The sequence below is a fragment of the Apus apus genome, chromosome 4 (assembly GCF_020740795.1).
Source record: "Apus apus isolate bApuApu2 chromosome 4, bApuApu2.pri.cur, whole genome shotgun sequence".
Classification (NCBI taxonomy): domain Eukaryota; kingdom Metazoa; phylum Chordata; class Aves; order Apodiformes; family Apodidae; genus Apus; species Apus apus.
The window spans coordinates 37,806,072-37,834,061 of NC_067285.1; the positions used below are offsets into that span (position 1 = coordinate 37,806,072).

A 27,990-nucleotide genomic window follows, 5' to 3' on the forward strand; every position below is an offset into this window, starting at 1 on the left:
AACACACTTACCCACAGAGGCTGTGAGGCTGTGGCAAATGGGTACTAAAGCGAACCTCCCCGTTCATCTCTTCAGAAGCAAAGATGTGCTTGGGATCCTTTTTCTTGATTTTTTCATGCCTAGAAAATAATATCCTTTGTGGATAGACTGACAGCATCAACTTGGTCAAGGGCCATCTGAATATGGCAGCAGCAAAAAGAGCCACAGGGTGGCACCTTTGGAAAAGAACCTCTTCTTTCAGGACAAAGACAACATTTCCAAACAATCCACCCAGAACATCTCCAAGTGAAAGAGGGGAGCCCTTGCAATCAACTCTGACTCTGGGAACAGTTTTACGTTCTAAGCCCCATCCAACCTGCCCTTGAACACTTCCAGGGATGGGGCAACCACAGCTTCCCTGGGCAACCTGGGCCAGGGTCTCACCACTTTCGCAGTGAAGAACTTCTTCCTTATGTCTATCCTAAATCTCCCCTCTTCCAGTTTTAAGCCATTACTCCTTGTCCTCTCACCACAAGCCCTTGTCAAGAGTCCCTTCCCAGCTTTCCTGGAGCCCCTTCAGGCACTGGAAAGTGCTCGAAGGTCTCCCTGCAGCCTTCTCTTCTCCAGGCTGAACACCCCAACTCTTCCAGCCCGTCTCCAGAGCAGAGCTGCTCCAGCCCTCTGAGCATCTCTGTGGCCTCCTCTGGACTAGCTAGAACAGCCTCATGTCCTTTCTGTGTTGGGGGCTCCAGAGCTGGACCCAGCCCCCCACCCACCCAGGTGGGGTCTCCCCAGAGCAGAGCAGAGGGGACAATCCCCTCCCTGGCCCTGCTGGTCACACTGCTGGGGATGCAGCCCAGGACACGGGTGGTTTCTGGGCTCCAGCACATGGTGCGAACTCGTGCTGAGCATCTCATCACCCAACACCCCAAAATCCTTCTCCTCAGGACTGCTCTCCACCCACTCTCTGCCCAGCCTGGATTTGTGGTTGGGATTGCCCCAACCCAGGTGCATTCATCATTCTGGTCCACACTGTAACCTCCCCACAGGCAGCAGGTGTCACTGCCTGGCATCACCCCTTGTAGAGTCAGTGTCTCACCAGGTGAAGGGCTGTAGGTTGTGTAGGAAAGGTCTAAATCCCACAATGCACTCAAACACCATTGTCCCAAAGCTCCAGTAATCAACAGTAACTGAGTAGGATTTGTTCTCAAAGAGTTCTGGAGCCTAAAAAGTATCACAGAAAGACAGGTTGAAAGTGGCATTTCAGGTTGTCTATTTTCTTGCATTTCTGCAGAGACAAAGCTGTCCCCAGTTCCAGAGTGCACAGGGACCTGCATGCAGCTCTGCCTGGGCTGCCTGGAGCACACAACCCACCAGGAGATGGGAGGGAGCTGGGCTTGTCGGGTCCAGCTGTGAGGAGGTTGGAGGGGGTATCTAGGAGCAGCCCCCAGCTGTGGCACAGGAAAGAATGGATGGGGCCAAACTCATCTTGGAAGGTGATTCAAGGAGGGGCAACTGCCCCAGATCACCCTCTGGGAAGTTCAGGTTGGACGTAAAGAAACACTCCTTCCCTGGGGAGGGACCACATGTGGTCAAGATCCCCAGGAAGGTGTGGGGCTCCATTTCTGGAGGTTTCAGGGCTTGGCTGGACCAAGCCACAGCAGTTCTGACCTATAGCTGGTGACAGCTGTCAGTGGGAGGCTGGACAAAGGCTCCTTCTGACACACCCTTCTGTGATTCTATAAAATTTAGCAAAGTATCATCGCTTGTATACACGAAAAAATAATAATTTCTTACCAAATACTGTAAAGTTCCAACAAATGAAGTGCATAAACTTCCTTGATCCAGATCCTTTGCATATCCCAGGTCTATTATTTTGTGAACAATCTATAGACAGTTTAAATAATTCATGAAAAGAGCAAACTCGGAGGAAAAAACCCACCAAACAACCCCAAATCTGGGCAGTGACATCCACAGCAAACACTCCAGAAGAAGAAAGCCAGAACGGAAGTTCTGGAGACAGTCAATGGCAAAGCTTGAAGATGTGACACAGTGTAAAGGCTTGCTGTTTCACCACAGAAGCTGACCTTGTTATCAAGCACAGACTGGTTTGGGTTGGACTTTAAAGGTCATCTAGTCCAAGCCCCCTCCCACTAGACCAGGTTGCTCCAAGCCCCATCCAACCTGCCCTTGAACACTTCCAGGGATGAGGCAGCCACAGCTTCCCTGGGCAACCTGTTCTAGTGTCTCACCACTGTCACAGCAAAGAATTTCTTCCTTGTATCTCATCTACGTCTACTATCTGACTTCCTCTTTGTTGGGATGCATTGCTCCTGGGCTTGGAGGTGGTGCTCCTTGAATATTAACCAGCATTCCTGGGCCCCTCTTCCCTCCAAGGCTTTATCCTATGGTACCCTACTGAGCAGGCCCCTGAAGAGGTCAAAGTTTGCTCTCTTGAAGTCCAGGGTAGTGAGCTTGCTGTCCTACAAATCTTGAACTCCATCTCATGGTCCCTGCAGCCAACGTTGCCCTCCAGCCTCACATTCCCTACCTGTGCCTCCTTTTTGGTGAAAACAAGGTGCAGCATGGCACCACTCCTTGTTGGCTCCTCTATCACTTGGAAAAGGAAGTAATCATCCACACATTCCAGGAACCTCCTTGCTGTCCAGCTATTTCAACTTGACTTTATCTAGCTTTTTATCTGGGAACTTCAATACCAACTTCCAGAAATGACAGTGGGAACACCACTAACAGAGGCCACCTGACTTACCTTCCCACCTTCATCCTGAAGAACAATATTTTCAGGCTTTAAATCTCTGTGTATAATTCTGTTTTCATGCAAATACTGGATACCAGACCCTGAAAGACACGTATTTGATTTAGTAGAAAATAAACTCACATCACCATCAGATGTGTCTGATAAAAATCTAATATGGGGTTGACATCAATACATTTTCATTTTAAAGCACTGCTAAGAGCTTTCATTGACTTGAAAGATTCACCATATTTCTGCCAGGCCTGAACTAGCTCTGTTCCTCTGCAGAAATGGATGTTCCTGTGGAGCTCAGACCTCATGGTGGTAACCACGGGTCACATCTGCAAGGCAGCTCAATTCTTCTCAAACTGTAGAGCTACAATATGAAACCCAGCAGGCAAACAAAGAAAACAGGTCTCCAAAATGTGCAGGCAGCTTCAAACAGCTCTGCATGTCCTCTTGCCTAGGATCTTGGGACGTTAACAAAACAAAAAGACAACTTTATATACCTGAGCACATTATACAAGATGCTAATGAAAGAAAATGCTGAAATTAAGCAAATGAAAAATCAGTTGAGTTTCCCTTTGACCTAAAGCTACTGCCAAACAGTCTATGAGGGGGTTGTGCCTACAAGGAATACAGGTACCCACATTCTCCTTTCCCAGATGCCATTTCCATGGCAACACAAGCATTTATGGTCAGCTTGGTCCTCAGACTGAGCCAGCTGGAAAGTACCAAGAAAACAGAATGTTTTTAGCCAGCCTGGGTTCCAGAACCTGCTCCTCACCTGGGCACTGGAGCGGCTGCAAGAGGGGAAGGAATGACAGGCAGAGAGAAGGACTCTGCCTTGTGGCAACAGTCCACACTTGAACTGCCTCAGTGGGACTGTGGAGACACTAATAAAAGAGAAATAAGATAAATTATAGATGTGGGAAGGGGAAAATTCACTACTGGTCCACCCAAATAACAACACTGGCTGCTAAATAAAAGCTTAGCAGGCAAGTGTCTGCCACAGAACATGATTTTTCAATCTTGGAGATGTGCAAGTGGAAATCAAAGGAAAGGTCCCATCATGTAAGGCCCAAGGCAGGTCTTGTTTCATTGTGGGGGAATTAAGAAAACAAGGAGCTTTACTGAGGAACTCTGCTGGAAAGCCTACTTGCTAGAGAAACCACCTGTAGGCATCACCCTCAATCAGATTACTTGTCAACCCCAGGGTGTCCAAGAAGCCAGGCACTTCTTGACAGACAGAAAGGCCAGTTTGAAGTCCCACATATTCTGTTTACTTACAGTGCTCTCAGTGGTCAAGAACTTGGTATCAGACAAGCTACAGCTCAGCAGCTTGAAAAATGAGGTATTTCACTTCTGGACCCCATCAAGTTTGTGTCACAGAATTATTTCCATGGATTATTGCAGCCTTGGGAAGGGACTTTAAAGCAGGCACTCAAAGGCATTGAATAAAATTGCTTCCTCTGAGTACTGCTGTCATCTTGGGCTGCTCCCATCCTGTGCAGATTTGCTGCCTGCTCCCTTTCCCAACTGCAGAATCTGGAATCCACATGGTAGCAGACACCTTCTGCCATGGAGATCAAACTGATGTCTAGCTAATCCTCACCTTTTCACCACTCTGCCACCCTGTGGGCTGCCTTGGGACCCTCCCCAGGACCATGCACAGCACAACAGCAGTGCTGGTAGGAAAGGTTTCTTCTCCAACCATGCACTTCAACCTCCCATGGTGTAGCATGGAGCTGGTGCCCCGTGATGCTGCTCACCAAGTATAGTCTGGTCCCATCCATCACCTTTGCACCTGTCCTTTCTGTCACCACAGACCCTCCTCAGCCTCCCTGTGATCACATACAACAGGCCTATCTCCTGGTGGCTCAGGTGCTTCAAGCCTTGGGCACTCTTCGTAGGGCCTTGCCAGGATCCATGTCCCTTCTGAGACATGGGGCAGATGTGGACAACTGTATCCAGATCCACAGTGCTGACTGCAGCAGATGTGTGTGTTAGCCACAACCCTGATGCAGATCAAGAGAACTGCTCTTCAAAAACGAAAAGCTTCTCAATAGTTAGACACGCTTCTCTTGGGATCACCTACCTAATTAACCTACAGTTGAGAGCAAATCATTAGGCAGAAGACTGCTGGAGTAGCCATGGCATGGGTGGCTTCCTCTTCTGCTATGCTCTTAGCTATCTCGCTCTCAGCTCCATTCCAGTTTATCATCTCCCTACTGCCACCCTTAATAAACAAGATTTCCCTCCTACTAAGCAAATCCAACACAAAGTAGCCATAGGACAACTTTTGCACTTCTGATGTTGGTACTTGCTTTTTGCCTTGTAAAAGTCACATTCTTTCAAGTGACATTCCACTGGGCATGGGGGGGTTTGAATGGACATTAAAAACCAAAATGTTCAGGTCATAGTTACTTCCAACTGACAACTACACATCTTCTTCAATCCCATTCCACAGACACATACATCATCTGTGCAAACTCCTTGTCTGTGGAATAAGCAGGGATACCAAGTCCTTCCTTTGAAACAGAAACCTGATTTGTTTTAACACCTTGTTCTCCTTAGTCCCCTTTTCAGGATCAGCTGAAAAAGCAAAATGCCATTACACATAATAAAAAAACCACTCCACGAAAACCAAAACACAAATGGCATTAAAAAAACCCAAACTAATCAACAAAAAAAGCCCCAAAACAAAAGAAAGGTATTAAACTACATACCAATGTCACTAAGCAGAGAAAGTATTTGGCTTTCCTTAAGTCCACAGCAGTTTTCCGGTTTGTTTAGCAACTACAGTAAAGAAAAAGATGTTTAGACCCAGGAGGCAACAGTTAATAGTCAAGAAAAACATCTTCCATCCCCTGCTGACCCAACACAGAAAACAGCAAAGCTCAGGTATAACTCTAGTTAAACAAGGTAAGATGACTTGGTGAAACAAAAGCACACGGGGAAAAGAAAACAACTCAGACAAAAAGGAAATTCCTTGCACAGAGATGGAATTGAAAACAGGATGAGAATTGCTAGAGTTGTACCACAACAGCATGAAAGCCACCAAAATGCAAACAGGCAAGACATGCAGAAAGGGTTGTACAGTTGCAGGCGCCAGGGATCCTGAGGCTCCTGGAACCTGCTTGTTCTTCATCTGAAGTTCATAGAATCCCAGACTGGTTTGGGTTGGAAAGGACCTTAAAGACCATCTAGTTCCAACCCCCATGCATGAGCAGGGACACCTTCCACTAGACCAGGCTGGTCAACGCTCCATCCTGGCCTTGAAGACTTCCAGGAAGGGGGCAACCACAACCTCCCTGGGCAACCTGTTCAGCATCTCACCACCCTCACAGGAAAGAACTTTTTCCTAATGTCAAACCTAAATCTCCCCTCTTTAACTTTCAAACCATTACCTCTTGTCCTCTCACTACATATCCATGTAAAAAACCCTACCCCAGCTTTCCTGTAGGTCCCTTCAGCTATTGAAAAGCTGCTCTAAGGTCACTACCGAGCCTCCTGTTCTCTAGGCTGAACAACCCCAATTTCTTCAGCCTGTCTTCACAGGGAGGTGCTCCAGCCCTCTGATCATCCTCGTGGCCTCCTCTGGACACGCTCAAAGAGTTTGGCTTGATGGAATCTGGGAACACCTGAAATACCTAAAGCAGGAACGCTGCTTGGAAGAGCAACTATCCGTGAGGAAAATAAACAGTTACCAAAAGCAAGAGGAATGGATAGGATCTAAGCCCTTGACACTCCAACATGGGTCACTGATAAAGGGACAAGCTCACCAACATATGAGCTCCTAAATTTGGTATAGGGCACAGACCAGAAGGTGACTGCAGGCATTGACAGATCCCAAACAGCCCAGCTGGCCCAGAGCAATTGCTGCTGCTTTAATCCAAACAGGGGGTCCATGGGCTCTAGCAGAGCCTAAGTTCCTCAGTGTGCTGCACCCAAGTGATAACCCCTGCTGTGGAAAAGCCACACAGGTACCAGCCCCTGCTGCAAAGTGGAGTACTCCCTCACTCCAAAGTGCTTCTTTGTCTCTCTTCTCCCTTGCCCCAAGTTCTTCTCCTCTAGCAAAAGGTATGGTAGAAGCATCATTGGAAGCCCCCTCCTAAGCACTGTCTTCATGACCCGTCAGTAAGTTCAGCCATTTGCCCTGTACACCCTGAGGCAATCAACATGTGATTTGATGTTCTGATCACTACAGTGAAGGCTTTTACAGGTGACTCAGGTCCAGCTGGGCACTGCAGCCACCCCTCCCATGATGTACCCTCCTCTTTTTACCACCTCCCACATCTCAGGCACCAGCAGCAATCCAGCCGCTATGGGGAAGAATCATAGAATCATCACGGTTGGAAAAGTCCTCTAAGATCATCAAGCCCAGCTGTCCACCCTACAACACCTAATCACTAAACTATCTCCCAAAACACTAAATCCAGCTGTTTTTTGAACACCTACAGGGATGGTGCCTCCACCACCTCCCTGGGCAGCCTGTTCCAAATCCTCACTGCTCCCTCTCACCCCTTCAGTTCTGGGTAGCTGTGATGAACAACAAAGGGGGAGGGGAGCAAAGTCATAAATGCAGCTTAGAGCCCACAGCACTACCCTGAAAGAGCACAAGCATGAAAGTGCGCACATCCCACAGACACAAGCAAGTAATCTTCCAGGCTTTACGAAGATTACGGATATGCAGTAAGAAATTAACAGCAGTGCAGAATGCAGATGATGCCAAGTGAGTGTAAGTAAGATTTAAAAAGCAGGACCAGAAACAAAAAAAAAGGTTGATTTTTTTTTTCCTTAAAGGAACAAATGAAACAAAGCAGGTTACTGTCTAAATCGACCCGGCATCTCTGCAACACCTATGGATTATTAGAAACTAAATTATCCAATAGTGCATTGCAAGTAGAGCCAAGGTAACCCCAAATTTCTTGGCCAGGGTCTCCAATTTACCTTCAAGCAGTCTCCAAATATTTACTGCAAAAATACATCAACCAAGGGTCACTAAGAACGTGGTCAGCTATGTTTGTTTGCAACATCCACATGCTGTTTTCTTAGACACACACTTCCTTTCATTGCCAACCTTGTCTCTTAAAAGTATCTCTACTGTTTTGAAAAACCTCAAAAGCATAAAAGGAGGCTCAGAAAGTTACTAGCTGCTGTCACAGATATGCAGTTATTGCTTTCAACATCTGCTCATGTTTCTCCAGTCCCATTTAATATCAGTAACAAAAACAACAGAAAAATGAGCTTTCTGATCTCTCAGAGGAGGTGATTTCTAAATAAACCTTAAGCAAGGTCTTCTTCACCCACACATAAACAGTTGCTTCCTGAATCCAGGTGGAAAAGGAGCACAAACTCTACCAGACCATACAGCCTTTACCTCAGGAACTACTGAGAAGTCCCTTTACTCTTGGGTGTTGCTGCTTTGAAAGGCAGTTCACAATTCAGCAGCAAAGTCTCTGAAGCCCTGGAGGCCCCAGAACGATTCTTCCCTGTGCTGAGCAACACAACCCTGGGTACATGGGAGTCAAAGCCCTATCAGACTCCAGAGACACACTGCAGCAAAGGCAAATACGCTGGGCTGCAGGAGGTTGGATTAATGCTACTGCAGCTCGAGGAAAGAACACACAGCTTCAGGATAAAAGAGTATCTGCCCTTGGATTGCTCTCAGTCCTCTCTGGTTTCAACAACAAAAGCCTCATTCCCCACTTTACATTTTCATCCCCACAACTGTACCTACAAAGGAAAGGTCCACAGACCACATATGGTTTCACAGACAGCCACAAATACAGAAGCAGCATTAAGGTGCTACATGTCGCAAAGCAAAGCAGCCATTACCTTCCGGAGGTCACCCCCTGAACAATATTCCATTGCCAGAAGAGGAACATCATTAACCAGAAAGTTCATCTCCTCAGGAACTTCACAGGCTCTTACTACACTGGGATGGTTCAACCTAAGTATATGGAAAGCTGGATGAATATGACTCCTCTTTTGGAAGAAGGAGACAACAGATTGTCCACCCACCATGTTTTATGTTTCATGTACAATTTCTGTCCCTCAAATGTATCCTTGCATGAGAAGAACATTCTTCAGCTGGTGTCTACCAGTATCCCAATGCATAAAATCCATACCTTGGGAATACGTAAGCCAGTGACGAGCAGAACCAATGTCTCAAAGTCAAGGTACAGGACTTTGATGATGGGGATCTGGGCTCAAGTTCTGCATTCCTGCACATTCCTGGCAAACTCGTTACATCTGTCCCTGTTTCTCTGTGTGGGAACAGTTTCCCCCGGCCTGTTTAAGAGGAATCCATTAACAGCTGTGTAACTGTACTAGGTAGGTAGAACCAGGCAGATTAAATCCATTTACATGGAGAATTAACTTCTGCAACTGAATTAAACCAGTTTTTTCCTGATCATTTCTAATATATGTTCCTCTTAGGACTAAACTAGCAGGAAATGAAGACAAATTACCTTTGTGTACACCTTCCAAAGCCTCTGGAAGCCACCAGAAAAGCACCTGTAGGTGTGCAGCTCAGTGCTTGTACCCAAAAAATAAATATGGTGAAAGCCCTAAGATCAGTGATCACCAAGCCCCGACTTAGAAGCATAGGTTGCCTGCAAGAGGTTTCCTCTGATGTTCCTGCATAGAGTGAGCAGACAATGGTGATACGAAGGCAGAGTGGGAGCCCAGTGTAGCTCCCACTGGAGCAGGAGCAATGCTGGTCTTAGCGAGGACAACTCAGAACAAAACTGATTGGCAGCATTGCTCCCACCACTGGGACAGAGCATTTCATGCTCCAGAATCTCTCTCAAAGGGAATGAGAAATTCTCAGGACAAGAGAACAACTGTATGAGGCTCACATCCATGAGAACAAACCTGGCCAGCTCTGGTTCCCAGGTTCCTCAGAGTAACATGCTGGAGCAAGGGATGGTGGGCAGCACAGAGTACATAGTTTCTTGTAAGAAAGCACTAGGAGAAGTTACTCTGTGCCTGTGGAAGTGCGACAGATAAAAAGCAATTCCTAGATTTCCTGGTTGCTAGATCAAAGATGAATATCCTGCATGGTGTGGGAACGTGTGGTTGTCTTCATGTCACCACACTGAGACAACACACCGTGTGGTGCGAGTCAGGAGGTGTTTGGGATGGACAAACAGCTCAGGCAGCACCAGAATGTAGTGTGCTTGGATGTTGCCAGGTCTCAGGAGAAGACACGAGCTAACAGACCAGAGCAGAAGTGCTCAGACATCTTGGTAAGACAGATAAACTAGGGGAGAACTGCGGGGTGACAGGCTGGCTCTGGGGTGGGCTGTCCCCACCTGCCGGTCAGGGCTGGCAGGCGAGAGGCTCCCAGCCACGGGCCGCGGTCCCTCAGCCCGGCCGGTCGCGGAGCTTCCTGCCCCTGCGGCCCGCTCGCTGGGCCCGGCCGGGCCAGGGCCTCGGGGCCGCCCCCCCCGCACTCACTTCTTCATGATGTCGATCTCGTGGCACCAGCGGTCCTTGTTCTTGACGCTGAGCTCCAGCCGGCACGATTTGATGGCCACCCGAGCGCCCGAGTCCTGCGGGACACAGCGACGTCAGCCGCCCCGGCCCGGCCCTCCCGCCGCCCGGCCCCGCTCCCGCCGCCCCACCTGGTGCTGGTACAGACAGACGTTGCCGAAGCCGCCGGTGCCCAGGCGGTCGCGCATCTCCCAGGGCCCGCAGCCGCCCGCCGGCTGCCCCCGCAGCGCCGCCCCGCCCGGGGCCCGCTCCGCCGCGCCGCCGAGCCCGCCCCGCTCCGCGGACCCGCCGGGCCCGGGCGGGCCGCCCCGCTCCATCGCCGCAGCCACTCGCCGCCACCGGGGACTCCGCCTTTATTGCCGCGTCATCCGCGCGCGCCCGCCCGCCCCCTCCGGCACCGTCATCGGCGTCGTCACCATCAGTCGCGGAGGGTGAAGTCGAAGGGCTGGAAGGCCTGGCGGAAGGCGCGGGCCTGCGCCGCCTCCTCCTCCCGGCCCGCCGCGCAGCGCCGCCAGTCCGCGCGCTCCGGCAGCCGCAGCAGCGCCGGGCTGGCCAGCACCGCCCTGCAAGCACCGCCGCGTCACGCACCGCCCTGCACGCACCGCCCTGCAAGCACCGCCCGCGCCACGCACCGCCCGCGCCACGCACCGCCCTGCAAGCACCGCCCGCGCCACGCACCGCCCTGCACGCACCGCCCTGCAAGCACCGCCCTGCAAGCACCGCCCGCGCCACGCACCGCCCTGCAAGCACCGCCCGCGCCACGCACCGCCCGCGTCACGCACCGCCCTGCACGCACCGCCCTGCACGCACCGCCCGCGCCACGCACCGCCCTGCAAGCACCGCCCTGCAAGCACCGCCCGCGCCACGCACCGCCCTGCACGCACCGCCCGCGTCACGCACCGCCCTGCACGCACCGCCCGCGCCACGCACCGCCCGCGTCACGCACCGCCCTGCACGCACCGCCCGCGCCACGCACCGCCCTGCAAGCACCGCCCTGCAAGCACCGCCCGCGCCACGCACCGCCCTGCACGCACCGCCCGCGTCACGCACCGCCCTGCACGCACCGCCCGCGCCACGCACCGCCCGCGTCACGCACCGCCCTGCAAGCACCGCCCTGCAAGCACCGCCCTGCAAGCACCGCCCGCGCCACGCACCGCCCTGCAAGCACCGCCCTGCACGCACCGCCCGCGCCACGCACCGCCCTGCAAGCACCGCCCTGCACGCACCGCCCGCGCCACGCACCGCCCTGCACGCACCGCCCGCGTCACGCACCGCCCTGCAAGCACCGCCCGGCACGCGCCGCCCGCGGCACCGGCGGGAGAGCGGGGAGGGGGTTACACGGGGGAGGGGCCCGACCTGCCGAACTGCAGCGGGAAGCGGCCGCGGATGCGGTGGAAAAGTTTCTGCCCCGTGTCCAGCTCCACGTAGAAGTAGGGTGTTCCCGACGGCACCACCTGCGGGGTGGGGGCGGTTAGGGGGACAACCCAGCACCCCCAGACCCTCCTGCCAGTTCTGCCTGCCTGCAGGAAGCCCGGTCTGATGTCTCCAAACCGGAGAGGTGTTTCTGTTGAGAGGGAAACTCCAGAAAACAAACCGACCAACGCGAAGATGCCAAACTGTGTCTGGCTGTCAGACTTCTGCAGCCACCACTACAGAAATGAGCCAGCCAGGCTGTGCTGGTCACTCTCAGCCTGAGCCGAGTCTTCCCATACCAAGAAAAGCACATGAAGAGACTGCATCATAGAATTATGGAATTGTCTGGGTTGGAAAAGACCTTTAAGACCATCCAGTCCAAGCACTAACCCCGCCCTGCCAAGGCCACCCCTGCCCCGTGTCCCTCAGCACCATCTCCAGGGCTTTGAAATTCCTCCAGGGATGGGGACTCCCCCCCTGCCCTGGGCAGCCTGGGCCAGGGCCTGACAACCCTCTCTGTGAATAAATTGTTCCTAGTATCCAATCTAAACCTCCCCTGGCAATTGAGGCCATTTCCTCTTGTCCGATCACATGTAACTTGGGAGAAGAGACAAACATGCACATTTCTTGGCTGAGAAATCGGTCTCTGAGCTGACCAACACGGGTATCAAAAGCTGCAATGGCTTCCAGACAAGTGCACACATAACGCTATTTCTGGCTCCTGCTGCAGCTCAGGTCTCCCTGGGACCACTGAGCACGAACAAAAAACCAAACCCATGTCACTACTGACTCATTTCTCTAACAGAACAGGAAGACTCCTTTCAAATTTGAGTCAAAGGGAACCTAAAACTACCTGATGTGCAGAGACACTGAAAAGAGGGTTGGAATCTGGTATCCAGAAGGAATGAATTCAGCAAGCCTTACTGACACCTCTAAAGCTTTTGAGATAAGCAACACATCTGTTGCTCACAGGAACTTCACCCAGGGGAGAACATATCTGGCATATTGCCAAATCAAGTCTACAAAGGTCTATCTCCAATAGCTTAAGCCTACCACACAGTGACCTCAGAGGGAAACAGCAGCCTGGAGGACAGAGGGAAAGTGACAGGTTTCATACTTGCGTGATGTCTGAGTGCTCTGGGATTTCTAATAATTCAATCTGCTGTTCCTGTGCCTGTGTGATAAAGGACTCTTTAATGTCTTCAGAAGTACAGTGCTCCAACGGTACAGGAATCACCTTGAGAGGGATAACAATATTTCCATAAGAAGAAAAAAAAGACAAAACAAACCACTTGCAGAAAACAATCAGTCCATCACTGGAGCTGGTACACTCCTCAGTACCTCTCAGCATCATCAAACCAGAGAGGTGAGCACCTCTCTGTACAGGCTTAAACTTATGAGATTTTTTTCTGTAGGAGACAGACAAAAAGCTGAAAACTAAAAGCTTGAAAAAGTTCTCAGCACAGCCATCTCCTTTCTGATTTCTGTGGTGGTTTAAGGCTGCTCTGACACAGTTACAGATCTGCCAAATACAGAAACCACCACAATAAACCCAACACACAGTAACACCAACAAAGAAATAATGAAAGATCTGGTCCTGGTGGGCAACAACCAGAGTTCTGCATCTATCCTTAGATGTTCAGCCTACTTCAGTGACAAATGTGAGCACAGTGGTTCATGTGCTATTGTGAGCCAGCAGAGGCAGAGCACAGTCTTGCAACTTCTCTGAAAACCTCACAGGCTTTTTACTGCTTCCACACGGGAAAACTTTTCCTCACCCACTCAACACAGCCCGTGCGCTGTGCTGCTGGAACAGGAAGAATTAAATGTGGCAGAACCAGCACCCTGGTTTTACTTTTGCTCTGGCTCTATCTGTGGGGTAAGATGACTTCTCTGCACGCTCTGGGAAGGCACAGAATAAAGAAATTTGCAGGTGAGCTTTCTCTCTCAGTTCCTTTGCATCATAAGTACAAGTTTACATTCTCCCAGGGTGCCACTAAAACCGTACCTGTAACTGCAGATGCTGACTCCTATAGTTTCTTTCAAATAGGACGTATCTCTTTCCCTTGCTTCTGAAAAATTCCTTTAGGGCAGATTTGTACTTGGTCACTTCTTCCACCACCTCTGAGGACAAGTCAACCACTGACTGATAGTGCCCAATAGGCAAAATCAAGACGTGATCAGGCAACAAGCCACCTTTTGCCAAGGCGAGGTAGCACTAGAGTGAAATGATACACACCAGTTACTCGCTGCAAGTACCAATTCATCACCCTGCTGTAGAAATTCCCTCCCTGACTGCACTGAGTGTCCTCCAGCCTAGCAATTCTGCCTCAGAAACAGGGAAGTCTTCTCCTCCATGTCACTTCTAAGAGATTATTTATTAGCAATTTATTAATTACTAGAAAAATGAGAGAGGGACTGCTAAAGGACAACAAAAATAGAAATTATTGAATGCCAGAGAATGCTTTGTCAGCAGCTGAGTTAACTTCACCATTGTGGCTAGACTTTCTTACCAGGACAAGAAACTGTACCTGAAAATTGCTAACAGCTTTTAAAATAAGACCATGGACAAACCTGTCCCTGTCACAGTCTGAAGTGGATTAAACTATATAGGAGCAAGAACTTTAAGGAAAGTGACTCTATCAATGACTGAATTAACCTCCAAGATGTACTTTAAGATGTTGACTTGCAAGGTACCTTCTCTCCTGTTTAATCTATGCATAACAAAATTGAACTAAATCACCCCAGGGAGCTCTGGCTTCACTCCAGACAGCACATCCTTTCAAAGCAGATCCCACTTTACACTGAGTTCATGCTGGAAAAGTTCTGCCAGTAACATAAGCAGACCGTGAGGGGCTGGCACAGCAAAAAGTGTTCTGGCACGCTCGTCCATCTCTCCTGCTGGAGCAAATCTGGGCTATGCTTCATTATTTAAAATACTTTATTTATATAATTCTGCCTTTTGTAGGGAGATGTGCAGAAACTGAACACAAAACCAAGAGTCAGCTTCAAATTAGGTTTGTGTGGTTTTTTTAAGATTTAAAGTTGCTACAGGTACTTACATGAGTGCCAATACTAACAACCAAGTGCTTCTCAACCTCTGGGCTGGCAAGGCAGAACCAGCAGGGCCCCGTGGGCTGTGCTTTATTGAGAGAGGAAAGAGAAACAAGTGTTAGCACAAGGCTGATTTGTCAGAACAAGGAAGGGAACAAGATCTGGAAGATCAGTTCTTTTCCAGCCTCCCTTCCCAGTTGATAAAGTGCTGAATATGTCAGAAAGACATGACTGCTGGGAGCTGATGGTGCCTCTAGGAAATTCCAACAAGAGAGGAGGTGGCAGGAGTCACACCCTTGCTGACTGTCATTTGATGGAAGAACACTAATTCCAGGAATTTAGTGGTTACAGCTCACTAATAAGAAAGCCCCAGTAAATTTAAAGAAACAAATCAAAACCAGGTAAAATTACTGCATAGGTACAGACAATGACAGATGCTGTCAAACACACCTGGCAGTTCTGGCCTAGTCACCACACTCAGAACACCTGGATTTACACCCAAACTGTGGTACCTGAGCTAATCTTTCACGTGAGTGGAGGGCAGTGCTAAGCCAAGCTTCTCCTTAGGGTTGGACACTATACCCAAACCCTCTCCAGGCTGCTTGCAAGAGTAGATAAGCAGCTTTGCAAAGGCAATAACCATGACAGGGCTCCCCCAAGAACCGTGGGAAACCAAACATTCAGTTCTAGAGCTCGTTTCTCAGCACAACAGTGTAACCAGGCTCTGTTCATGTGACATCAAGTTCCAGAAGACTTTGGAAGTTATACAGAAATATAAGAAAACAAAAAAACCCACACAGATATTCATTCTTTCATCAAAACTGACTGCCATCACAGCCAGTTGTGCCTCTGCACACAGACAGAGAACTGATACTGCACTCAGTTGAGCACAAAGAAATTCAGCCCATGGAACCATTACGTGGAAGGACTATGCAAAGCATTTGGAAATCTAATATATAAAAACTGAACAAGTTAGTCTCATAGAACAAAGGCAACCAGATTTACCTACCAGAGGCGCTTCTGAAGAAAGTCTTCTTACCTGCTGGCAGTGGGAAGAGCTTTCACAGAAACAAAAGGGGAGGCTGACGCCTACATTTGCCTACATTTGAAGCCCAAATTTCTTTATAACTGAGACCAACATTTATAAAGATCCATGCTTGCAGTAACACTCTCACTGACAAGTCGCAATGCTTAAAAGTTTCATGTCAATTTCTTCAAGTCAGACAAACTCCAAGGGGATATACAACACAGAAATACAAAGGTAACTGAAGGGCTTCTTCCCTTCATAGCTGATTAATACTTTGGGAACTCGCAGCACAGAACTTCTGTCTCATGCATTCCCTCTGAGTGGAAGTGTGTTGCTCTGTGGAACAGCCTGTTGTCACATACGGAGGCCAGCTGGGTCCACAGAGTAAATGGCATCAGTCCAACTACAACACCACAGATCCAACTAGCTTTTAAAATGTGCTTTTGACTTTATTTTCAGCTGTGTAGGAAACAAGGGACCCTTCGTTCCTCTGTATTCCCACAGCATCTAGCACAGTGACAGAGCACATTGGCAAGCTGACACACACAGCTCAACAGCATGAGACAAATGAAGAGTGAGATGGTCCAATACTTCACTGCAAGAGCCCAGGGATACTTACTGGAGGAGCACCTGCATACTTACGGGGTTTTCTGGCTTGTTTAGGTTGGGAGTTCCCTCTCTCTTTCCCATCTGAGGGACGTTTCTTTCCCTGATGCTTGTTCAAATCAAAGAAAAACTGACAAGCTGGTTCTTCCTGTTCAGAAAATGAAGACCAAAGCCCATTATAACTGCATCACAGAGAGTCACAGTACATCCAAGAATTAGCTTTTTCATGAGGAGCTGTTGTCCTGGTTTGAGCCAGGATGAAGCCAATTTTCTTTTTACTGATTTTTTTTCCTTCAGTGAACTCTCTTTTAAGCAGCCACTTGCTGAAAGTAGCAGCAAGTTCTCCAGCCAGTGCACTGGTGACGCTCTAACATTTATAGTTACTGGTGAGGGACCATGCTCTGCTTGTTGAATCTGCTGCTTCACACACTAAAGGAGCAGAAGAGTCATATCTGCAACCCTCCCACAGGGAGGAGAGGACTAGAGAGAGGGGAAGATTGGCCAGACAGATGATCCCATCCCATATATGTAATTATCAGTATAAATTCAGGGATCACAGAAGGGAAATTCTCTCTCCTGTCCATGGCCAGCATCCAGAGAGGACTTCATGTGTTCATCTCCAGGCCTGTGCATCCCTGCCCCTCATCACTCTCCCCTCAGCTCCTGTCTGCTCTGCCCTCTCTCCAGCAGCTCCAGGACATTTTGGGGCTGCTCACAGCTCAGGAAATACCGGGGGAGTTTTGGAGGTGGGGGGAGGCAAGAGGGGTTTGCACATTCCTGAACACATTTGTATATAATTTTACATATTTTCTTTTATGATTAGTGTTTAATTAAAGCTGTCTAGTTTAGTTTTCAATCTGGAAAGCCTCTCTTTTTCAATCTCTCTCTCCTTTCCCTACCTGGGTGGGAGCGGGAGGGAATCAAGAGCATTGTTGTCTCTGGTTTTACACTTGACAGCCAGTGCCAAAGAGAATGTCTGTATTTCTTAGAAAAAGAGGCTGAAAGTATTTGACTGAATTGTCATGTAGGGCAAAATGCCATCAGAAGGCTTTAATGCTGAAGAATAAAGCACTTGGCAAGAGGATGGCAAACAGCTCTGGTGAGGCCACATCTCAAGAACTAGGACCAGTTCTGGGCTCCCCAGTTCAAGAGAGACAGGGAACTGCTGGAGAGAGTCCAGGGTGGGCAACAAAGATGACTGCGGGATTGGAACATCTCCCTTATGAGGAAAGGCTGAGAGAGCTGGGACTGTTCAGCCTGGAGAAGAGAAGGCTGAGGGGAGACCTTATTAATGTCTATAAATATCTAAGGAGCGAGTGTAAGGAGGATGGAGTCAGCCCAGCAACAGGACAGGGGGCAATGGACATAAACTGGAACATAGGAAGTTCCATCTGAACATGAGGTAAAACTTCTTTATGACGAGGTTGACAGAGCCCTGGGACAGGCTGCCCAGGAAGGTTCTGTAGTCTCCTTCTCTGGAGACATTCAAGACCCCCCTGGATGCACTCCAGGGGATCCTGCTTTAGTGGGGGAGTTGGACACAATGAGCTCTAGAGGTCCCTTCCAACTCTGATGATTCTGTGATTCCCTGCCATCAGGGATTTCTCAATTAGGTTTCTCTATATTACATTAAGATATTGTAATTAGGAGTCCAGAGGAGGCCACAGAGATGCTCAGAGGGCTGGAGCAGCTCTGCTCTGGAGACAGGCTGAGAGAGTTGGGGTGTTCAGCCTGGAGAAGAGAAGGCTCCAGGGAGACCTTAGAGCACCTTCCAGTGCCTGAAGGGGCTCCAGGAAAGCTGGGGAGGGATTTTGGACAAGGGCAGGGAGGGATGGGACGAGAGGGAATGGATTAAAACTGGAAGAGGGGAGACTGAGGTGAGACATGACTAGATTCTTCACTGTGAGGGTGGTGAGACACTGGCCCAGGCTGCCCAGAGAGAACCTGTGGCTGCCCATCCCTGGCAGTGTTGAAGGGCAGGTTGGATGGGGCTTGGAGCAGCCTGGTCTGGTGGGAGGTGTCCCTGCCCATGCAGGGGTTTGGAACTAGATGATCTTTAAGGTCCCTCCAACCCAAACCATTTTATGATTCTATGGTATTAGGCACAACTATTCACACATCCACATTAGCCAAGTATCCCATGACACTTAAGGGGGAAATAATCTGATTCTCTCCACTGATGAACACAAACCACTTGCCTGGCGATCAAATTATAAAGTTGGTAATTTCAAATCTTCTGAGACCAACAGCTGAGTCATCAAGCCCCAGGAAGGAAGCCTTCTAGCCTCAGGTGGCAAGCAAGCAATATTTAGAGCAGCACAAAGGTGTTAACTTAGGACACTTGTGGAAAAAAAAATCAGCTGTACCCAACACAGCTCACCAGCACTGAAGGATGCAGAGGAAATACACCATTGGTGCTGGCACCTGGGTAGTCAACAGTCTGATGAAGAAAATAAAGCCAAATGCCAAGGACAACTTTTAAGTCTTCAAGCTGAGAAAGAATAAGACCATGTGTGCTGAGATGCCCATAGGGAACAGTCCTGACAAGCAAGTAGATCTAACTACAGCATCACCACGCAGACCTGCATGAAGAACCATAGAATGGTTTGCGTGGGAAGGACCTTTAAAGACCACCTAGTCCAACCCCTTGCAGTGAGCAGGGACATCTGTAACTAGATCAGGTTGCTCATCTTCGTGGTCTTCTCTAGACTCACTCCAACATCTTTATGTCCTTCTTGTGTTGGGGACTCCAGAGCTGGACCCAGCCCCACAGGGGTGTCTTCCCAGAGCAGAGGGGGACAATCCCCTCCCTGGTCCTGCTGGTCACACTGCCAGGATACAGCCCAGGACACGGGTGGCTTAAGAAGGCACAAACTGTAACAAAATGCCATTGGAATTGCACCTATATAATTTGGTTGATATAAATAGTTGACACAGAACCCTGAAGTGCTTTGGACAGCAGTGCAAGGTGAGAACCAAACACTCTTCTAAGCTCCCTGAACACCCAGAGTGAAACCAGAGCACACACATGGAAGAGACGGTACCTCTGCGCACAGGGGTGCTCTGGTCTTCTGTGCCTCCTTCTGGGATTTTCGGTAGGGATTTTCGGTGACGTCCTGTGGCTGTTTAACCAGCTCTGCAGGGTCCATGGAGCTCATGGGCACAATGCTGAAGGCATAGAGGTACTAGAACAAAGAGATATGGCTCAAGTGAAAGAAGCTTTTGCCATGACTGCAAGTCTGAAGAGGTCAGCTGTGAACTAAGCCACCCTGAAATGGCAACACACAACTGAGCACTGCAGGAACTAAGCAAATCCACGTTGAAGCTATGGCAGGACATGAAAAACACACTTCCCGTGCCTGACTTACACCCAGTGCAACCAGGTGTTCATGGGGTGCTTCCACTGGTCATTCCTTTTACTGTAAGGAAAGATCTTTTTGAAAAGCAGCAGGACATCCTACTTGAAAAAGAATTGATCCTTGCCTGTTTCCAGGCCTTCTTCCTGTCCAGAACTCCTGGATCTGTTTTTGTTACCAGACCCAGTTCCTGTGCCTACTCAATCACTAGCAACCTGTCCTTCTATACCAATAATCTGAAACTTTCTTAAGGGGAGAGAGAACAAATTAAAACCAAAAAACTAATCCAACAAAAACAATGACCAGCAACTCTCTTCACATCCCAGAAGTTATCTCCAGTGATCTGTAAGGCCTCCTTTGGAATTTTGCTCCCTTCTTAAAGCAGGCCATGTGGACAGAAAACATGGAAAGTAGCTGGGCAAGAGGAAGGAGTGGCAGCTTTCTAACCACCTTCCTCTGTAGCTGCCTTCACAGCTAAATGCCATCTGAACAGGTAGAAAAGAACCACGGTGCCTCAGAACACATCTTGCAGCCTTTTCCTTTCTGATATAACAGGTAAATGGTACCTATCACTCAGGCAAGACAGATCCCTCCAGCTCAGTCAAGCTGGGAAGTGATCAACACTGTCCTCTAGCAAGCCAAAGCTGGGCCTACTGCCCTGCTCCTTCTACTTGAGACATGAAGAAAGATTAGAGAGTGTCAATACCTTTTTCTTGCTTGTATTGCCAACATCAGCAAGCGCAATAAACCTGCTCACATGCTGTGGGGCCTCCTGTAGCACTGTGTGGTTCCTGTAAGGAAGCAAAACACAATTGTACTGGTATGTACCAGAGAAAAGCCCTCCATGAAGCTTATCAGACAGCATGTTGGCCACATACAGGCTTTGGCTAGGAAGGAGGCTTGAGGACAGACTTGTGAGATGAAACAGCTGCACAGACCCAGATGACATCTCACTGCAGTCCAGAGATGAGAGGACAATTTATTGGGTGAAGAACAGCTACACCTTTGAGGCGTTTCCTATGGCAAGGAATCTTACCAAACACTAGCACAACAGCCTTAGTTTTAGTTGTAGGTTGTTCTGACACCCACCTTGTGTCACTGGTCACATTTTATACACCAAGTTATGGCTGAAGACACCAATCTCTTCACCACACAAGAGCTTTTCCACAATACATTTGCAGACACAACCCTGAATTAGCCTGAACAATGTTTAAATACAACTAACATGGCCTCAGATTCACAGCAAGGTACTCAGACAAGTATTGGCAGCTACTGCACAGTTTGAGGCAGCAGCAATTATGGTCATGAGATGTATCTAAGAAACCATTTTGATCCTGTGTTGCAGCTGGATGACTTCCCAACTTCCCAAAATTATTTTAAAGTCGTCCTCCTGTGTTCTTTAAAAACTGAACTCTTATTAGAAAATGAGCTTTCACATGGTCCTACAAACCTGTAGGGCAGTCTTTCATAATAGGCCTTTTCCAGGGCAGCAAAGTGGTACCTTGGCTTGAGACTTGCAGCTAGATCAGATATTAACTTGGAGCCACATTTCTTGGTATCTATTTCTCCCTACAAAATACAAACCAAAGAAACTTGTCAGTCTGCAGTGAAATTAAACAGTTCTATACAGAACTGCATGCTGGAAATTTAAGAGACTGGTTATAGTGGTTGCCATTCCCTGGAAGTGGAAAAAAAAAAGTCAAAAGGGCTGGATCTCTTGTCACCAACCAAAGCCTACTCATTTATTCCATCCTGGGTACTCAGGATTTGCACCCATTCATATCACGGACCCAAATTTGTAGTATTTTTCTTCTCTCACCCTTGTGAAGCCAGAGCAGCACAGAGCAAGCTGGGCAAACACCAACAGATGTCAAAATCCTTAAGTTTTGACCACATGGCCGGAGTGCCAGAGCTTTAGCGCATGAGTCAATAGGAAAGCTCTGAGGTTTGCTTAGGAAGCAACATTTTATCCTGCTCCCATCCCTGAGCAATCAAAACACAACCAAAGAGCAGGCTTCAAACCATTCCCCTGGGTGCAGACCATGCAATTTAGCTCCTCACATCACTTTTGCTGAAAGCTCAACTTCAGGTGACAAAGAGCAAGAGACCGAAGTGTTCATTCCTCAAACTTCCTGCTTCATTCGAGTGACAGGATTTCAGGGGAAGACTTATCACTGAAGTGCTCAGGTGACAAAGCACATGATGCTTTGTCCAACACACATGATGTGTGTTGGAGGCACACATCCAACATGATGCATATTTTAATACAATCACTGTAAATACACTCCTCTGTTAACTCAAGTGAGTAAGTTCTCAGAAAATTCCTGCTGAGGGAAGCCAAGTGTGGAATTATAAATGGAACTACTACAGAGATTCCCTGTGGGAAGCCACAACATCGCTACAACTTATTTCTCTGCAACGCCCTCAGCTAGTAGGGTTGGTTTTTCTGTGGAGGAAGACAGGGAAAGGTTCTTGATTATTTCAGACTGAGGATCATCTCTTTTTTGGAGGTCAGAAGATACGAGAGAAAGCAAAATGTGTCCTTTTGCCATGGTGTGCAGCCATGTTCTCCAGGAAGATTTTGCATCACCTGAGCTTAGGACTGGAAAATCATTTCTGTTGAGGAGCATGAGCAACAGAAAACTGGACACAAATGAAACATCCTCAAAATCCAGACAGGGATGAACCAGACCATTTAGTACAGCTGCTATTTATAGAAAACACCAAAACATTTTAAGAAGTTTTGAAGGGGGGAGGAAGAATTACTTCATGTCAAGTGGTAGTGGAGATGCTTAGACCTTAGCATTCCACATCAGAAACCAGCAGCACTGTTCCACAGCAGCTGCAATGAACTGAATTCAGAGCAACTCTTGTGATGAAAGAAATCTATTAACTCTGATTTTTCAGGTAGGGACAGATCAAACACCCTCCAGTTTCACAAACCTCCCTCCCCATGGGTCCTTCTTCTCTGAAGAACCAGAACATTTGCTGTCTATTTTTCACTTTCAGCTTTTTTGTTTGTTTTTTTTTTGTCACAGCAAGCAGAAAGGCAGTCCTTTGTTAAACCCACCTGGAACCCCATTCCACCAGAAAACAGGACACTTACCGCACTGTTGGCAAAAGTCCCCACACCTCTGGGCCAGGGGGATGTCAGCAAGATATCCACGCCTCTGAAATTGGGGGTTGATAACAAGGATGTTTTCAGTTCTGCCACATCCTTTGAGCTGAAGCTGTAGGCAGGAGCTGGCTCCCCTTGGGCCTCGGTGCCACTCAGGTATGCGATCTGCAGCCCAGAGGTGCCACTGTAGAGCCCTCGCCGGCCTGCGGTGACACACCAGCACACACTTGAGATGTTGGAAAGTGATTTCTTGCTAGGGCTTGGAAGGGATCTCTGCAGATCATCTAGTCCAACACCCTGCTAGAGCAAGATCACCTACAGCAGATCCCATAGGAACATGTCCAGATAGGTTTGGAATGTCTCCAGAGAAGGAGCCTCCACACCCTCTCTGGGCAGCCTGTCCCAGGGCTCTATCACCCTCACAGTAAAGTTTTTTCTCACGTTGAGGTGGAATTTCCTGTGTTCCATCCTGTTTGTGTCCACTGCCCCTCGTCCTATCACAGGGCACCACTGAGAAGAGACTGACCCCCTCTTCTTGACACCCACCCTTCAGATATTAATAAGATCCCCTCTCAGTCTTCTCCAGACTGAACAGCCTTTCCTTATAAAAAGAAGTTCAAGTCCCTTAATCATCCTTTTGTCCTCTGTTGGACCTTCTCTAGTATATCCCTGTCCCTCTTGAACTGCTTTTTCCTTTTAGCTTTGGTGCAGCTTTGTTACCTTTAAAGATGACATTTCTTGTCTCTGCTCCAGGACAGCTTCAGAGCACAGAGAAATCATACTTCAAGTAGGAAACCTTTCCCACCCAATGACAGGCCTGCTCTGAGAATAAGATACTCTCAAAGAACAGGCTCTTTCAACCACTATTCCTTTTGGTAAGCAAGCTCAGTGTTAGAAAACAAAAAAAAAATCAGGGTTTTCTTTCACATTTTACATAGCAGATTGCTTCACCCTTTCCACACAGAGTCAAGCTCCAGTCTGAACCCCAGAATAAGAAGTGCCACCATAACATTTTCAGAATAAAAGGAAGAACTTTGAACTGGGAAGATCAGAAAAGGTTCACAAAAGCACCATGGGAAAATGCACATCCTTATCACACATCAACTGCAGCCTTACCTAAATAGGTGATGTTCTCAGCTAATTCACAGCCACTGACATCTGGGAAACAGCTGACAGTCTCCTGGTCATTAGCACCAAGCACATAGGTTGGAATTGGAGCTGAGGAGGAAAACCACATGCACTCTGTCTGCTTCAGTTTAAGTACATCAGCACATGGGGTAAGGGATCAACACTTGAAGAGGGAAGATTTAGGTTAGACATTAGGAGGAAATTCTTCACTGTGAGGGTGGTGAGATACTGGAAGCTGTAGCTGCCCCATCCTTTTGGGTGTTCAAGGTCAGGTCGGATGGGGCTTGGAGCAGCCTGGTCTAGTGAGAGGTGTCCCTGCCCATGCAGGGGGTTGGAACTGGATGGTCTTTAAAGTCCTTTGCTACCCAAACTAGTCTGGGATTCTATGAAGTCCAGTCCACACTTCTGAGAAGCAGAGCAGGTCCCAGCCATTCCTACAGCCCCCACCACCACTCCTTGGCAGCATGCTGAGAAGCAGGAAGCACAGAACAAGAAACCTGCTCTCACAGTGACTCCCCACACCTGCTGTATCCACAGATCCCACAGCACCGGCAGAGAACAACCTCTGCTTCACCTACAGCTTGCTCCACTGCCTGCTCAAGAAGATCAGCTCCAAAACAATCCATTTTTCACTGAACAAAACCCAGTAATAGTTTCCTAGTGAAGAAGGGAGAGCAGCAGCTCTGCTACAGCTGCTGGGGAACTGGTGCTTGACGTTCCAGCTCCCACAGTCAGAAGGTACAGGTGATTGCTTTCAAGCATAGGGTTGAGCTTGAAAACATTATGAATGGCTTCAAACGAAAATGAAGGGACAGGAATTTTGTATCTGTCTGTATAGGTGAGGTTATAAGCTACAGATTTATTTTCAACAGTTCAAAGGCTAAAGACAGCTCAAGTGAGCATGAGCAGTGAAGTCTCTGCAAGTCCATGGAAGCCTTTGCTGTTCACACCCACTCTCCTCCCTGCACATACAGGAGAGCCAGGTTTAAACCATTAACAACTCTCCTGACATTCTCAAAGCAACAGGAACACAAGGCAGCAGATGCCTCGCCACAGTAAGTCCTCAGCCACAAGCAGCAAATGGGACAATCTTTGCCCAGATGGCTTACATAGATGCAGGAACAAGCAGGGGAGAGCTGGGAGGTGATGCAGCTGCACAGAGGAACCAGAAAGCAGGAGGGCCAGTGCCTTTTTGGCTCACCTCATGCCAGAGGCGAGAGCCACAGTAGCACCAAGGAGAAAATAGGAACAGCACAAATGGTCATGAAGTAGCATCTGTTTTACAAGATGGGTGTGGAAAGAGGCAGAAAAGTCCACAGAGCACTCTCTGTATTCATGGCTAGGAAAACATCTTCAGCACAAGGGCTGCAGGAGGGCAAAATCCTCTCCTCTGGAAAGCCTTGTGATCTCCCTGCCTGAAGAACACAGATGTTTAGCCCACCAGCACCTCTTTTCCCTCTGTTCTCCTTGGGCCTGAATGCAGGGAGGGGAATAACAGCACAGCTACACACTGCAGGGAGGAGTCGGGGGGAAGCATGAACATGGGTGTGAACAGGGGACAACGGGGAATTTCTGCAAGAGAATCACAAGGTGGTCAGGGTTAGAAGGGACCTCTACAGATCATCTAGTCCAATCCCTGCTAGAGCACGGTCACCTACAGTAGATCCCACAGAAATACATCCAGATGGGTTTGGAATGTCTCCAGAAGAAGAGACTCCATAGCCTCTCTGGACAGCCTGTCCCAGGGCTCTCTTACTCTTTTTCTTTACACAGTAAATAAGTTTTCCCTTATATTTAGCTTGAACCTTCCATGTTTCAAGCTTGTGCCCATTGCCCCTTGTCCTGCCACTGAACACCACTGAGAAGAGTCTGGACCCATCCTCCTGACACCCATTAACCTCATGGTTAACTTACTGTCTAGAGGACTCTGACATCCTTCTCCTCAGGGCTGCTTTCCAGGTCATCCCCTAATCTATACTGATGTGTGGCATTGTTCCTCCCAAAGTGCAGGACTGTATACTTGCCCTTGTTGAACCCCATTAGGTTCCCCTCTGCCCCAGCTGTCCAGCTGGGCACAGCCCTCTGGAGTGTCACCAGCCCTCCCAGTTTGGTACCATTAGTGAACTTGAGTGAAGAACCAGGAGTGGCAGAAGAAGTGCTACACACTAGTAGGCTTGCTGGGATCCCATGGCCTGCTGACCCAAGCACCATAAACATGCAGCCTCCCAGGAGACCCAGGTTGGGAAACAAGGACTGCCCCACACAGCAGCCTGCAGGCTGAAGCTTTGAGGAGGTGATGGCAGGAACAGAAGTGTGACCATAAGACATACAGGCAAGGAGAGAGAGAAGACTCTGACACCAATTAGCAGCATCCTGTGTCTGTCCTCTGACTAGAGATGACTCAGGAATAGGTCATGAAACCCAAACTGTGGGTAGGCCACTTAGACACAAGCATCATTGTGCTCCCAAGTGTGGGAGCAGGACAGAAATGAGTTTTGTTTGAAAACAAAGCTATCCTCTTTCCCTCCTGCGTGGAATTTTCCTACTGAAGGGTAACTGCTTTATCATTACACCACTGAACTGCCACTTCTGCACTCGGCAGCAGTGAAGCAGGTGGTTAAATGGTAAGTGACATCAGTCACAGCACCCCACAACACCTTCCTTACCTCTCTTGGCCCCGCTGCGATACTCTGCCCATTCTGTCGCTGATGTAGAGCCAAAAAAATTCCCAACGCACAAAAGCATCTAAAAACATCAGACAAAGAATTGCCATCTGGCCCGGGCCAGAACACCCGCAGCTTTCCCCCCTGTGCGGCTCCCTCCCAACGCCACGACGCGCGGCCCCGCAGAGGCATTTTAGTGGTGTGGGAGAGAGGACCGTCTGGCTTCACCTCCTGTTTCAAACTTCATAATCATGGGTTTAGAGGAGACAAAGAGGCTGCTGCTCTCCCCAGCTCTGCCCGCACAAATCACAGCTCCTGTCCCAGGGCTCTCTTACTCTTTTTCTTTACACAGTAAATAAGTTTTCCCTTATATTTAGCTTGAACCTTCCGTGTTTCAAGCTTGTGCCCATTGCCCCTTGTCCTGCCACTGAACACCACTGAGAAGAGTCTGGACCCATCCTCCTGACACCCATTAACCTCATGGTTAACTTACTGTCTAGAGGACTCCGACATCCTTCTCCTCAGGGCTGCTTCCACGCCAAACCCGCCCACCGTGTCACCCGTGTCAGCCATCCCAACGCTCCCGCCCACCCAAAGGGTGTCTACGGGAACCCCCGCCGAGGAGCCCAAACCTCCCCCCGGAGCCTTACGTCGAAGTGGCCGCTCTTGCCCTGGATGGCCCGGACCCGCCCGAAGAGGGTCTCCAGCCGTCCCTCCACGTCGCCACAAGCCAGACTGCGAGACACGGCGCCTCAGCGGCCGTCCCAGCCGCCCCGCCCCGCTCCGTCCCTCTCTGTCCCGTCCCGTCCCGCTCCGCTCCGTCCCGCTCTGTCCCGTCCCGTCCCGTCCCGCCCCGCTCCGTCCCGCTCCGCTCCGTCCCGTCCCGCTCCGTCCCGTCCCGCTCCGTCCCGTCCCGCTCCGTCCCGTCCCGTCCCGTCCCGCTCTGTCCCGTCCCGTCCCGCCCCGTCCCGTCCCGCCCCGTCCCGTCCCGCCCCGCTCCGTCCCGTCCCGCTCCGTCCCGCTCCGCTCCGTCCCGTCCCGTCCCGTCCCGTCCCGCTCCGTCCCGTCCCGTCCCGCCCCGCTCCGCTCCGCTCCGCTCCGCCCCGTCCCGTCCCGCCCCGCTCCGTCCCGTCCCGCTCCGTCCCGTCCCGTCCCGCCCCGTCCCGACCCGTCCCGACCCGTCCCGCCCCGTCCCGTCCTGTCCCGTCCCGTCCCGTCCCGCCCCGTCCCGACCCGTCCCGTCCCGTCCCGTCCCGTCCCGCTCCGCTCCGCCCCGTCCCGTCCCGCCGCACTCACACGCGCAGCGGCGCCGCCGCCATCGCGGACGTGCCGGAGCCGCAGCAGCAGCCGCGCCCGCGCCCCGAACCTCCCGCCGCCGCCGCTTCCGG

At 49.7% G+C, this 27,990-nt stretch overlaps 2 protein-coding genes and 1 non-coding gene across 25 annotated transcripts in view; all 3 read right to left on the reverse strand.

Moving 5' to 3' along the window:
- CHUK (component of inhibitor of nuclear factor kappa B kinase complex) overlaps nt 1-11,518 on the reverse strand; it is a 33,476-nt gene extending 21,958 nt beyond the window's left edge. The window contains exons 1-8 of one of the 23 annotated variants that reach the window (XM_051618684.1): nt 11,510-11,518; nt 10,202-10,296; nt 8,576-8,690; nt 5,464-5,533; nt 2,750-2,838; nt 1,777-1,866; nt 1,079-1,203; nt 12-119 (exon numbers count right to left, since the gene is read on the reverse strand). In XM_051618684.1, coding sequence (XP_051474644.1) covers nt 12-119; nt 1,079-1,203; nt 1,777-1,866; nt 2,750-2,838; nt 5,464-5,533; nt 8,576-8,690; nt 10,202-10,209 — 605 coding nt within the window. In that variant the 5' untranslated portion in view covers nt 10,210-10,296; nt 11,510-11,518. The other 22 variants (XM_051618675.1, XM_051618683.1, XM_051618682.1 and 19 more) reach the window with 22 other exon arrangements.
- On the reverse strand, nt 10,574-27,988 carry CWF19L1 (CWF19 like cell cycle control factor 1). The gene is made up of 14 exons (XM_051618685.1): nt 27,899-27,988; nt 27,253-27,337; nt 26,606-26,684; nt 23,928-24,029; nt 22,800-23,014; nt 21,144-21,262; nt 20,400-20,484; nt 19,382-19,522; nt 16,374-16,485; nt 14,713-14,792; nt 13,659-13,868; nt 12,768-12,887; nt 11,594-11,691; nt 10,574-10,800 (listed from the first exon to the last, which is right to left on the reverse strand). The coding sequence occupies exons 1-14, from the start codon at nt 27,919-27,921 to the stop codon at nt 10,656-10,658; spliced, it is 1,614 nt and encodes a 537-aa protein (XP_051474645.1). The 5' UTR covers nt 27,922-27,988; the 3' UTR covers nt 10,574-10,655.
- On the reverse strand, nt 13,058-13,199 carry LOC127384996 (small nucleolar RNA SNORA12). The gene has a single exon (XR_007889559.1). It is a non-coding gene; the product is annotated as a small nucleolar RNA SNORA12 (small nucleolar RNA).
- Nucleotides 27,989-27,990: the final 2 nt, after the last annotated feature.